The 13,233-nt window shown below is 45.6% G+C and overlaps 1 protein-coding gene across 1 annotated transcript in view; it reads left to right on the top strand.

The window, feature by feature from the left end:
* The first annotated feature begins 4,589 nt into the window (after positions 1–4,589).
* Positions 4,590–13,233, top strand: part of PPP2R2B (protein phosphatase 2 regulatory subunit Bbeta) — a 245,776-nt gene continuing 237,132 nt past the window's right edge. Inside the window, exon 1 of the mRNA XM_054568224.1 lies at positions 4,590–4,779. Coding sequence (XP_054424199.1) covers positions 4,710–4,779 — 70 coding nt within the window. The 5' untranslated portion in view covers positions 4,590–4,709. The remainder of the gene's footprint in view (positions 4,780–13,233) is intronic.

Below are 13,233 nucleotides of genomic sequence, written 5' to 3' on the forward strand. Positions count from 1 at the left end.
GGATAATCTTAATCCCTTCCTTTGCAGAGGACTTTGTAGCTTATAGGAGGCTTTTTGCAAAATGGTAAAATTCCCTGCGTCCAGTTTCTAGCTGCTCATTAAGACAGATTGATAGGTAGTAAAACTCAGGTTTCTAGGTCACTTTTGTTCACATCAGTGATTGACTTGTAGTGCGTCTCTCCATTTCTCTGCAGATGGAGACCCCCATGAGCCACTGCTAGGAAGAAGTGACATTTTAGGGAGGTCTTGCAATAGGCCAAGCCTGGAGAAAGCACTTTCCTTACATTGTCTCTGAAGCCACTCAACAACCTTATGAAGTAGTTCCTATCATTTTCTTCCGTTTTGCAAATACAGAGGCTCAAAAATGTTAAACTACTTGCCAAAGGTCATGAAATTCATAAATGCCCGAGCTGGGACCCAAACCAGGGCTGTCTGACACCTAAAATGTATGTTAAGACTCTCCAGATTGGCTTAGGTCAAGGGTTTTAATAAAATTGTAGATATTTAATATCCTAATTGGACAGGATGACCTAAAAGGTTCCCGGGTAGGCAGCACTAACCTAACTTGGGGGAGGGTATATGGGAGTGATGGGGGAAGGGGACCATGACGAGGATGATAAAGAAGAATGTGTCCACGTGCTGTCATGCTGAATTGTGTAACTTCAGAAGGCTGTGTATTTGCAATTAGCCTTTTCTGTGTCAAGCACAAGCCTGAATTAGGTCAGCCTTTCAGAGTGTCTCTGCTGACCCTTTCGTAGCCTGTGGCCCCCTTTGCATAAGCTGTAAATTAGATACTAAGTTCCATGACATAGCAGAGGGTGCCTATACGTCTTATGCACTGATGTTGCTGATATGGTAGATGCTTAAATATGTGTTTACTGTTGAGGGCGGTATTGATTTTTATGCATTTGTTTCTAAGACACCACATATTAAAATCAGATGATAGGATTTAAGTTGTGTGAAGGAAGGAACTCTTTTTTTTTTAACCATATTCCCAGCACCTAGAACAACTCTGGGCAACTTACTAAGTGCTCAGTAAATATTTTTGGTGCATGTGCATACGAAAATGGGTAGGAATAATTATTTCGATAAGAACAGGAGTTACAAGCTAGAGGATTAATGGCTCACAACAGGTTTTGTTGTCAGGGTTAAGTTTTGTTTTGGGGGATTTTGGGGGCAAGCATTTTAGTAAGGGTAGAATCACAGAACCTAAATATCACTGAACAAATTTAATAATTTACTCATTCATTGAAGAAATATTTATCTCCAGTCTATATATATATATATGATCCTCACCTGAAGGACATGCTCATTGACTTTAGAGAGAGGGGAAGGGAGAGAGAAAAGGAGAAAAACATCAATGTAAGGGAGAAACATTGATTAGTTGCCTCTTGTACGCTCCACAAACTGTGTATGTGCCCTTACCAGCAATCGAACCTGTGAGCTTTCAGTCTACAGGATGATGCTCCAACCAACTGAAAGCTACGATGACCGGGGGCTCCATTCAACAAATATAATTGCACATCTACCAAGTGCCAGACACTTAATGTCAGAAATACGTTGAAAATGATTGACAATAATAAGGAAACAGCTACTGCAAAATGCAGCACTCCCTGAAGAAAACCAAGAAGATAAAGAGGCAGAAAATACCAGAGGAAGGGACTGTGGTGTTGTCAGAGAATTCCTCAGTGAAGTAGGAACAGTTCAGCTGAGATGCTAAAGAATGCCAAGCACACAAGGAAGGGGCATAGGCAATGACACATGCAAATGCCAAAAGCTTTAAAAAGAACTCGACACGTTGGAGGAATAGAAAGCAGGTCAGCAAGCAAGTCTCCGGAGAAATGTCTATGTAGTCCTCTTACCACCACAGGACTGCCCAGGGCTTTACTTCCTTTACTACACGTCATTGTGTTAGAGCACCAAGGCAACAACTTTATTTTGCTTGGGTGGAGGGGCTAGTTCCTCATTGTTCATAGCAAAAAAGGGTGATCACAAAATAGAAACCCTGGCATCTACTTAATCCAGAACTTGTGTCTTGGAGAAAACAGCAACAACAAAAAAGTCTGTACTGTTGAATAAATGCAGGAAGAACTTTGCAGGAAATATAAGAGAGAAAATTTAGTAAGCCCAGAGGCTTGATGGAGGGAGGCGACGTTCCTCTCCTTGGTTGCTGTGGAAGATTCCTCAAGCACAGCCTGGGCCTACCTGATTCATCATGCAGCTCTGTTCCAATGCAGCCCACATTCCAGGGAGATAAGAGGGAGAATTTCCCAAGTGCTATTTTTCTAAGGTCTCCTGTTGCAACTTAAGGTCATTTCAACGGAAAGCAAGATGGCTTCTCGCCACTCGGAGATGAACTTCGCTTTTTTCCTCCCTCCGCCCCTTTCCTCCGGCCCCGGCCCCCGGTTACAGCAATCTGCAAGAGCAGCTAGACTGTGTAACTCGGGAGGAGCTAACTGCTGGAGTCTTGGTGACCGGTGCAGCTCATCACACGGAAAACCTCGCTCAGCAACTGCTGCTGAGGAGGTTTGAAGGAGCTCGCGCCAGCCTTCATCTGTTACTGGAATTTCATAGATGGCTTTTCAACCAATAGTCAAACAAGCACGTAAGACCTAACCACCAGATGAGAATAACATGGAATCTCTTGCTCACTAAACTTCCCTCCCCTCAAAAGAACTATATCGATGACTATGCCTCTTCTGTCTCTCAAAGACGTGCTGTCACTTTCTGGAGAAGGGGGGCAATGCCATTTTCCACCTGCCAGAAGCATCTATTCTTCATGGAAATCTAATGGCAATTCCCAACCTCAGTTACGGACTTGTTTTCCCATTTTTTTCAACTTCAAATACTTTCTAAATTGTGTTAGCCGAAGCATTGTATGTATATAATTAACTCACAGGTCCCTCTGGGCTCATGTAGCTTAACTCGTGGAGTTTAACTGAGCAAGACATTTGCTGATGTTTCCTCCTGCAGTGACACCCACGGAAATGAGTCCCTCCCACAAGAGGGAACCTGGGAAATGTCTTTCCCAAATAGGCTTTCTAGTGAGTTGGGTTGCTTTATAAATGTTTGTTTCATAACAATAAGGATCTAATTTTCCTTCAAACACAGAATTTGCAACATGGGGGAACACTGGGGTGGGGGGAGAGTAGGGAAGTTGGTATTTTCCTCCTAGTTGGAACAGGAAGACAGGCCTCTCTTTCATATTTACTGGCTCTTTGAAACTCCCTCAGGCTGGCAGCGGCTCTCTGTGGACAAACGGCTTCAGGGTACCTGCGTGCTGAGAGCAAATGTAAGAGGGTCCTGCGGTGTCCTGTCTTCACAGGCAAAACCCGCAGGAAGGCCCCCCGCAATTCGTCCGAAACCAAGTGCAAAGGGCTAGGAGTGGACTTGTTCAGACTGACCATGTTGGCTAGATTCATACATAACTCAGCCCTCTGAATCCCTCTGCTTGTGTAGACACAGATGTCTACAGTTAGATGTTTATGACTCTGTTTGAATGAAGAAGTCACTTGTGATGGCAGAAAAGTTCTCGCCCCCGTTTCCCCTTCTATTCCTAGCACAGAGGGCTTAAGCTAGGCGCTGAGAAGCTCTTTTCCCATTCTGTCCTCTTTTTTGGAGGCTTGGAACCCCAGACCTTGCCCTTTAACTCCAGCAAGGGACTGCATGCATCACAAAAGGGTGAGCAAAAGCGACCAGGATGTCCACTTCCTGCCTACCTAAGCGAACCCACTTCTCTTGGCTGTCCTGAAGCGCAGGTGTCCGGAGAAGGGCTGGCTGCAAGCTAAGGCTGTGGGTGCCAGAGTAAACGCCACCCTCAGCTGCGTGGCACGGGAGGAGGGAGGTTGGGAGGGCGCGTCTACGCTTTTCACCTGAGCCTGCAAGCTCGCGGCTGGCTGCCCAGGTGCCGGTTCGCGGCTGCGTGCGCCCCACTGCAGCAGAGAGCAGCCGCTGCTGGGGAAGAGTCCTGGGGCTGTGACGCGGTTGGGAGGAGCCTCGCCTCTAATGCACCAGCCGCCTCCAGCCTCCTGCAGCAGGAGCAGCAGCAGGAGCAGCGGCAGCTGCTGCGAGTGCGCGCGTGTGGGTGTGAGGGTGAGTGCGCTGTCGCCGGCCGCAGCGCCCTGCCCAGCTCCCCGCCGGCTTCCTCGCCCCCGCCGGCCAGAGCCGCCCTCCCGTGGGACCAGCACCCTCTCCCAGGCCTGCCCAGCCTGAATCCTGCCCCTGCCATCTCGCCACTGCAGCTCGGGTCCAGAAAGGCACCATTTTGTCGCGGCTGCGTGCTTTCCCAAGGGGAGGAGGGATCTTTTTTGCATTTCGGAGCGGCTGCCAACGAGGGGAACCTGTTGGGCATCTCCCCAGCTCGGCTTGTGAGCGCCTCCGGGGCGGCGGGCGGGACGAGACCCCTCGGGGCACGGCGCATCTTGGCACCGGAGGCAGGCGCAGCATCCTCGCTGGGAATTGGAGCTGGAGTGAGCGCACCGCGGGAGGAGCCGCCACAGCCTCGGAGATCCCGAGTGGAGGAGGTGACAGCTCCATTGCCGGGTTTTTATTTTTTTTTCTCTCCGCCTCCCCGTCTCCTCCTCAGGCTCGGACCATGGTGCAGTCCCACTGGCTCCCCTGCCCCCCTCTCCTGTGAGACTGGCTGCGGGGAGGGATCATGGATACTTGTCTGCCGGCTTCTGGTTCCCACGCAAGTAAGCCTGCTGTCAATGGAGGAGGACATTGATACCCGCAAAATCAACAACAGTTTCCTGCGCGACCACAGCTATGCGACCGAAGGTAACGCCAGCCCCGCCGCATTCCGCCGCTGGGGCCGGGCGCAAGTTGCGGATCTCTGTGCTCCGCGGGCTGCTGGGCGCGTAGTGGCGGAGACTCCTCCGGGGCTGGGGCGGGGGCTCGTCTCGCAGGGGCGGCCGCCAGTGCGCCCCACATCCATCCGGGCTCCGCGAGGCGAGCCCAGCGTTCAGCAGCAGGTGGACCCGGCGCCCACGGGAGTTAAAATGGCCCTCGGGGATTAGGCTTTTCAGGGTGGGGCTCCCAACTGGAAAAATGACCCCCAGAAGGCTGATGACCCCTCCCCCGAGATGTTTGCAGGGGTTCTGTGGGGAGAGAAGGAGGAAGGGGCCCAGAAGGACCGTGGGGTCCTCCCCTCCCTGAGCGGAATGATGCCTCTCTCTCAGTGGCTGTAGGGAGGGCATGGTTTCATTTCCTGCCGGTTCATCTCTCTGGCCCGGTTACCTGTTCAGACAATCAAACCCCCAAAAGACGCTTTGCAGAAGGGCGAGCCCTTCTCCCCTTGTAAGTGCATTAGCAGGATTGAAAAGGTGATGGTGGGGGAAACGGTGTTCCCGGCAGCGAGCGAATGAGCCTGACACGTGGGGCGAGCAACGCGATCAGTGGAGCCTTTAAAAATCACCATTATGAATTCTGCAGCAGTAGTTTCTGCTGAATCAACAGCCAGCAGAAAGCAAGAGGGTTCAGGAGGCTGAGCTTTGCCAGGAGGTGAAATTGTCGTCTCTCTCCCTCTCTCTCCCCCGCAGCTTGTTCTGGTATTAGCCTGAGTGCGGTGGCAGGCAGGCAGGCAGGCAGGCAGGGAAAAGTCAGCAGGTGGAACCCATTCCACCTTTTGTGTGTGCATAGAGTGGACGCATTTTTTTAAATACCAAACTTTATTTTTGCTTTCATTTTCTACCTGTAGGCCTTTATCCTTAACCACTCATATAAAGTGTTGTATTGTCACATGGCCATATCCACGTGAGGGAATGTGTGTGAAAGTGCTTTAGGAAAATGTAGCAAGGTATGTTCATTTAAGACTATTGTTCTTGGATACTAAAATGTCTATATTATTTTGAAAATCAGGATTACAGGTGAAATGTGGGCAAGTAAAAGAATTCAAGTTCTGAAAGAAAGAAAAAGACATAACTTGGGGGGTAAAGCTGGCATTTTCTGTAAATATCCCTGGAAGTTTTACATAAAAAGACTGCCCGGCACTATTGAAAATATATTTTGTATTTATCATTACGATTGGAGAGCAGCAAACCTAATCTGTCCACGGTGCTAAACAGATCGAGCAGAGTCTTGTGAGCTCTGGCCTCCAGGAGCTTAGAGGTGGCTTTTAAGATGTTCGGCTTGTCCCTCCCCCATACCAAGCAGCATACTTGCTGATTCTCTCTATTTGCATGATGACCATGCGAATATAAGATGTTCTTTCTCAGTCTTAGTGCTTTGTCACTGATTCAGGTACCAGACAGGATATGATTAGCTCTGTGTCTGAGCATGGCATCCAAGAAAGAAGGTGGTCTTGGGTCTATCGGCTTTATCAGGGGCCACTTTCTCTGTCTGTGACAACAAAGAAAGAGGGCTCTCTTCCTGTTTTCTTGTATGTTTCATTATGCTTCCTAGTGTAGGTAGGGGAAACTTACTGAGCTGGTAAGATGGGCAAACTGGGGCCGTGTGTATAGTGGTGTCATCTGTAGAATAAAGAAATGAGTTAAAAATGGTATTCCTTACTGCTTTCAGGGCCCCAGATACTGCCTAATTTTTGTTCCTATTTTATGGCATTTTTGTAAACTGATTCTGGATGAAATATCTGGGTTTACATAATCAAAAGTGAGGCAAAGAGCTTTCTAAAATCCTTCTAAATCCTTCTAAAATCCTTATGTTTCTCTCTGTCTCTTAAACTTAAAAAATGTAAAAAGCAGGAGTTGGGTACGGCAGGAAGTCTCCATGTCCTAATCTGTTCGTTTTAGGGGACTTTCACTCAGTCATGCTGGCCGGAGGGATGAGTCCCTCTTCTCCTGATGAAACCCTACAAGCGCTGGTGCAGCTTGAAAGAGCACCAGAACAAAATATTCTTTGTTAAAATCCACTGTATTGGGGGCTTGCCCCCAAAGTTCTTTTCTCCTTTGTTAACTTAAACCCACTTTCGGAGGCATTGGCTTCTAGGTCCTTCTGTAGACTTTGCTTTTCTTTTTGTCTCCTTCAATAATTTCTGCATGTCGCCTACCTTCCCAGATATGTTAGATTTTTTTTTTCTCCAAGATCTTCCTCCCATTTATCCCTGGATTTTTTCTTCCCTGTGCTCAGATCATTCCACACTGCAGTATTCTATTTAAAGCTGGAAGGTTTTTGCTGTGTAGTTAGTGTGAAGGACTCTAAGCTCAATTTGCATCGTAAGTGGTAGCTGCCGGCAAGTTTATTCAGCTAAGAGCAATGCAAATGGTAAAGGACACTTTTACCCAAGATCACAAGGTGTTTCTCTCTCTCTCTCTCTCTCTCTCTCTCTCTCTCTCTCAGTGCATGATGCGTATTTATTAAAGACATTTCTATGACTCTCCTTTTATTCTGGACATTAAAGTTACTACCCTTCCCTTCTTCTATCTTCTCTTCCTTTTTAAAATTACCATCATTGAGCATCTTCTATATTCCAAGCACTGTGCCGAGCTTTTTATAGTAGTAGTTTAACGCATCCACAGCCCGCTAAGTGGGTGTTGTTATTTCCATTTTCAAATAATGAAACTGAGCGACAGAGGCCCAGAGATGTTGCTGATTTGCCAAGGTCATACCGACAGTCCAGGCAAGAGCTTGTCCAAACTCAAGAATGTCTAAAGACCCGGCACGGTGGCTTCCACTAGGAAATTCTGCCCTGCCTCTTTTTTTTTCTTTAACCACGAGCTACTGTTACGGGGACCATCACAGTGGTTTTATCTTTGTGTATAACTCTGTTCCCATCTGGGATCAAATTCTTTGCAGGGATCATTTGAAAGGGTGCGTATGAGGTTATATATGAGGGAAAGCATGGGTGGAAATGGCATAACCACCAAAAAAAGTTGTTTTTTTTTTCCCCCAATATGGAATTCTGAGCTTTCTAACCAATGGCTTCTCTCTCAAATCCGTCTCATCAACATGTGGATTTCTTTCTGTATTTTTAGACGTCTTAGAACCATCTGAAATCGCCTTTCCATTAGCGCATTCTGAAAGTTTTCCAGATTTATCTTCCTACTCACAAATGAGGCCACAGAAAGAACAGTCTATATAGGTAGAGTTTACACGGATGACAGTCTGGTTAGAAGGAGAAGTCAGAGAACGTGCTTAATTTTTAATCTTCATTGTATTTTTTCATTACCACTTAGCCCCCCCTTACACCCTCCTCTCCCCAGCAGTCACCACACTGTTGTCCATGTCTGTGAGTCCTTTCACCTTTTTGCTCAATCCGTCCACCTCCTACCCTGCTCCTCACCCCCAGCTGTCAGCCTGCTCTCCATCTATGACTCTGTTCCCATTTTTCTTGTTAGTTCAGTTTGTTCATTAGATTTCACCTATGAGTGAAATCATGTTGTATATTTCTCTGAGTGGTGTATTTTACTTAGCATAATGTTCTCCAGGTCCATCCACACTGTTGCAAAGGGTAAAATTTTCTTCTTCTTCTTCTTCTTTTTTTTTTTACAGCTGAATAGTATTCCATTTTGTAAATGTCCCATAGTTGTTTTATCCACTTATCTACTGAAGGACACTCGGGCTGCTTCGTATCATGGTGACTGTAAATAATGCTGCAATGAACATAGGCTCTTTCAAATTAATGTTTTGGGTTTCTTTATGTTTATTCCCAGAAGTGGGATCGCTAGGTTGAAAGGCAGATCCATTTTGAATTTTTTGAGGTATCTCCATATTACTGTCCACAGTGGCTGCACCAGTCTGCATTCCCACCAACATTGCAAAAGTGTTCCCTTTTCTCCATATCCTCACCAGCATTTGTTGTTTGTTGATTTATTGATGATAGCCATCCTCATTGTGGTTTTAATTTGCATTTCTCTGATGATTAGTGATGTTGCACGTTTTTTCATATATCTGTTGGCCGTCTGTACATCCTCTGGAGAAGTGTCTGTTCAGGTCCTTTGCCCATTTTTTAATTGGCTTGGTGGTTCTTTTGGTGTTGAGTTTTGTAAGTTATTTATAAAATTTGGATATTATCCCCTTATCAGATGTATTGGCGAATATGTCCTCCCATTCTGAGGGTTGTCTTTTATCTTGTTGATTTCCTTTGCTGTGCAAAAGCTTTTTAGTTTGATGTAGTCCCATTTGCTTATTTTTTCTTTTGTTTCCCTTGCTATGGGCAATGTCCGAAATTTTGCTGCCTATGTTTTCTTCTATGATTTTTATGGTTTCAGGTCTAACTTTTAAATCTTTGACCATTTTGAATTTATTCTTGTGTGTGGTATAAGGAGGTGGTCTAATTTCTTTTTTCGGTGCATATCTGTCCAGTTTTCCTAACACACTTATTGAATAAACTATCTCTAGCCCCTCTGTTGAATATTAATTGACTATAAAGGTGTGGGTTTATTTCTGGGCTCTCTATTCTGTTCCATTGATCTGTGTTTCTGTTTTATAACAATACCATGCTGTTTTAATTACAATGGCCTTATAGTTGGGTATTAGGGAATGTGATTCCTCCATCTTTGTTCTTCCTTCTCAGGATCAGTCTTGCTATGTGGGGGGCCTTTCATGGTTCCATATAAATTTTTGTAACATTCGTTCCAGTTCTGTAAAATACATCACTGGAATCTTGATAAGAATTGCATTGAATCTACAGATTGCTTTTGATAGTATGGACATTTCAATGATGTTAAGACACTGAAGAAATTGAAGAAGACATAAATAAGTGGAAGCACATACCAGGTTCACAGACAGAGAACACATTTTAAAATAACTACTCTGTTCTCAGCTTCCCTAGCTATAAAATGAGAATAACAGAATTTATGCCACAGGAAAAACAATATTTAATACAGGAAAAACACTGAAGATAGTGCCAAATATTAAGCCAGACCTCAGTTAATGCCCTTGGTACATTATAGCTATAGTTATTTATAAGCTGCATGTTCATAGCAAGCACTGTTTTTCCTCAGATTGTGTTGATTTGAGTTTATCTTAAATGGAACGACTAGTGGAGGTAGAGGAGAGGCCCCACTAAAACCCGCCACAGCACCTTCTTCTTGGCTCAGCCACTAGCCATGGTTCTTGTCACTTACTAATTTGCCTTAATGTACTTGCTGGTTATATTCTGGTAGCAGTTAAGTTCTGTCTTCCTTCAGAGGCCTTTAAAAATCCATTCTGTTTGTATGTATTAAAGGAAGAATAAATTTACTTATTCCACGTAGCTCTTTTCAATAGTTGACTCATTTTGCCTTTAAGTCCTCAAACAAATGTTATTGACCTTCTGCAGAGGTATATCCAGCATGTTCCAGTGTAGACATGGTCTCTATCCTCATGGTGCCTTCAATCTAGCAGAAGAGGTAGACATGAAGTAATTTTGCAAATAAGTATATAGTAAGCAATTATAGTGATATTCAGGAAAAGCACAAGGTGCCTTGAGGTCATATGTGGGGCAAAAATGCAGATATTTATTTATTTATTTTAAAGATTTTATTTGTTTATTTTTAGACAAAGAGGAAGGGAGGGAGAAAGAGAGGGCAAGAAACATCAATGTGTGGTTGCCTCTCATGTGCCCCCCTACTGTGGACCTGGCCAGCAAACCAGGCTTGTGCCCTGACTGGGAATCGAACCAGTGATCCTTTGGTTCGCAGGGTGGTACTCAATCCACTGAGCAGCACCGGCCAGCCCAAGGCAGATGTACTTTAGGTTGAGGGTTCAGAGAAAGTTTAATCTGAGAACTAAAGGATGAGTCAGAAATTAGCAAGAGCTGAAGGCATTTCAGGTAGAAGGGACAATTGGTACAAAGCCCAGAGATTTAAAATAGTCAGATTCAAGGAATGGAAAGATGCCTGTGGCTGGCATGTAGGGATCAAAAGGAAGTGTGATAAAAATGTGACTAGAGCCTGCAGTTTACTTTAGAATGCGCCAGAACCGAGAAAGATTAAGGCGAGGGCAGAAGGATGGAGAGGTGGGTAGATACGTGATAGAGCAAGTAGAAAGTGGTAAAGTCCAAGTGGTCAGTCAAGGGAGGGTCACAGTAATTTTCTTTGCGACTTTGCTTGTTTGGAAAATGTCATAATAAAACATTAGAAAAAAGAGACAGAGGAGGTATTTAGGGACCTGATCTCACTGAGCCTTGTTGAATATAAGGCGTTTGGACTTTATCCAAAGATGGATCGAAAGCCATTAAAAGATTTTGATCAGGGGGAAATCTGATCAGGTTTGTTCTTTCAAAGCTCAGACTGGCTGCTCTGCAGGGTGGGGCTGTAGGGCTGGGCCGCACGGAACCAGAAGGGAAGGCAGGAGGACAACGAGGAGATCCTGGCTGTGCCCTAGGGCGGTGGCTGCAGTGCTCTGGGGAGAGGTTGCTGTGTTAGATACTGTAGAAGGAGAGTGGGTAGGACAGACTCGATATGATAGATTCAGTAGAAACGACGGAGGGGATGGAGATAGTGCCAAGAATGGCTGCCAGGATTTTGCCCTAAGAATGGATGCATAACGGGGCATTTCACTGAAACTGGAAAGAGACTTTGGAAGTTGATTAGTTTGACGGGCACATGGGACATCTAGCCTCACAGTGAGACTCTTAGATAAGCAGTTGAATATCTGGGTCTGAAGCTCAGAAGCAAGATCTGGACTAGACATACAATTGGGGATATCATGCATATTAAAAGTATTTAAAACTGCGAATAGATGAGATGACAAGGAGAACAGCACCCATGGCAGAATTTACGTCAATGAACAAAAATTACAAGGAAACTGATCTTGGCTTGGTATGAAGAAATTGTAACAAAAAAGTACCTTCAGTGGAATGAATGCCTTGTGAAGCATAATTAACCACACACTGGAAGTATTCAAGTCATGCCATGCGGGCCTTTTCTCAGCAATGTGATAAATTGCGAAGAGTCCAGTCTTGAGTAGGTTGAGTTTAGAGGGTCTCTAAGCTTGAGATCTGTGTGATCTGCGAAATCTTATCTCTTCTTGGGAGTTACAAAAATAAAAGTGAGGAAGTAAAATTCACTGCTCTCCCCCCCCCCACCCCCCCGCCGCCAACACACACGTTCAAGAAAGAGAGAGGCTATGATGAATACAACTGGGAAGATACATGAAAAGGGCTTTTGAAATGGGGAGGCATTGGAAAAATAAATGGAGGTAGTGCGATGATGGAGAGCTGCCTTGTAGTTTCTTAAGTTGCTTTATGTATTTGTATGCAAATGCCAGGTCAGAATAGTGTTTCCAATGCATATGGATGAATGTTTGAGTTCTCGGCTGTTCTCAGAAAAATATGAAATGGAAGGTGGGCAGAAGCTGCTGAATGCTATTGTAAATGACCTTTCTGGGGACGGGAAATGTTCTGCTACTAAACGTAATAACCAGAGTGCATTGAAAATCACTAGCAAGTATTCATTATTAGCATCCAGGTCCCCAGGGGCAATCCCGAGCCCTTTATGAGGGCTGGTCAGAAACTTACCAATGAACCTGGGGTGAATAATATTAGGCCAGTCCTGTCAAAATATTGGTAATGCTCTCTGAAAAGAGCACAGCTGTAGACTGACATTCCTAGGCTCTGGCATTTGCATTTACGAGGAAATGAAGGGTCCAATTTACACACTTAGCTTAGGGTAGAGAACAAAGGTTTCTCGAGTACTGTCTGTATTCCAGGCATTTTCCTAAGTGTTTCTCGTGAGTTTACTCATTTCATCATATCCCACATGCCTGAAAGAAGGGTTACGGTCGCCCCATTTTTCACAATAAGACATTTTGAGGTTTGGAGGAGCAAAGAAACTTGTGTTAAGGGGCCGTACTTGTAAGTGGCAAAACCAGATTGGAACCCGGGGCTGCCTGGACCCAAGCGTGCACCCTTGCCCATCCCTGCTGCCTCCTCTCGGATTTGGGGGGGGGGGGAATGCAGGTTGTGTTCTGTCCCCTGCACCCGACCCCATCTCTTCCCAGTACCGCAGTGCCCCTCCCGCACCTTCCCCTTTGTCCCACGGGGAGGGAGCTGAATTTCCCGCACCCAGTGCCAGAACCTGTAGTTGACTTACACCTGTACATTTATTCTACTTTGTGAGAAAAGGAGAGAACTATGTACATACTCGAGCAATCAAAATGTGAAAATGAGCTAGGTTTTTATGGCCTTCTTCATGTCCCCCACGCCCAGGCTGAGCTGAGATGGTCCCACTGGGCCAGCGAGGCACCCATCCCACAGAGCTGATGGCAGCAGAGAGAACTGCCAGGAGCAGAGCAGAGGAGTGGGACAGAAGCAGCTATGTAGCGGCTGATGTTCTTTTGCACGTAAAGGGG

The sequence above is a fragment of the Pteronotus mesoamericanus genome, unplaced genomic scaffold, assembly GCF_021234165.1.
Source record: "Pteronotus mesoamericanus isolate MK-2021 breed Mesoamerican mustached bat unplaced genomic scaffold, CSHL_Meso_final contig_2, whole genome shotgun sequence".
Classification (NCBI taxonomy): domain Eukaryota; kingdom Metazoa; phylum Chordata; class Mammalia; order Chiroptera; family Mormoopidae; genus Pteronotus; species Pteronotus mesoamericanus.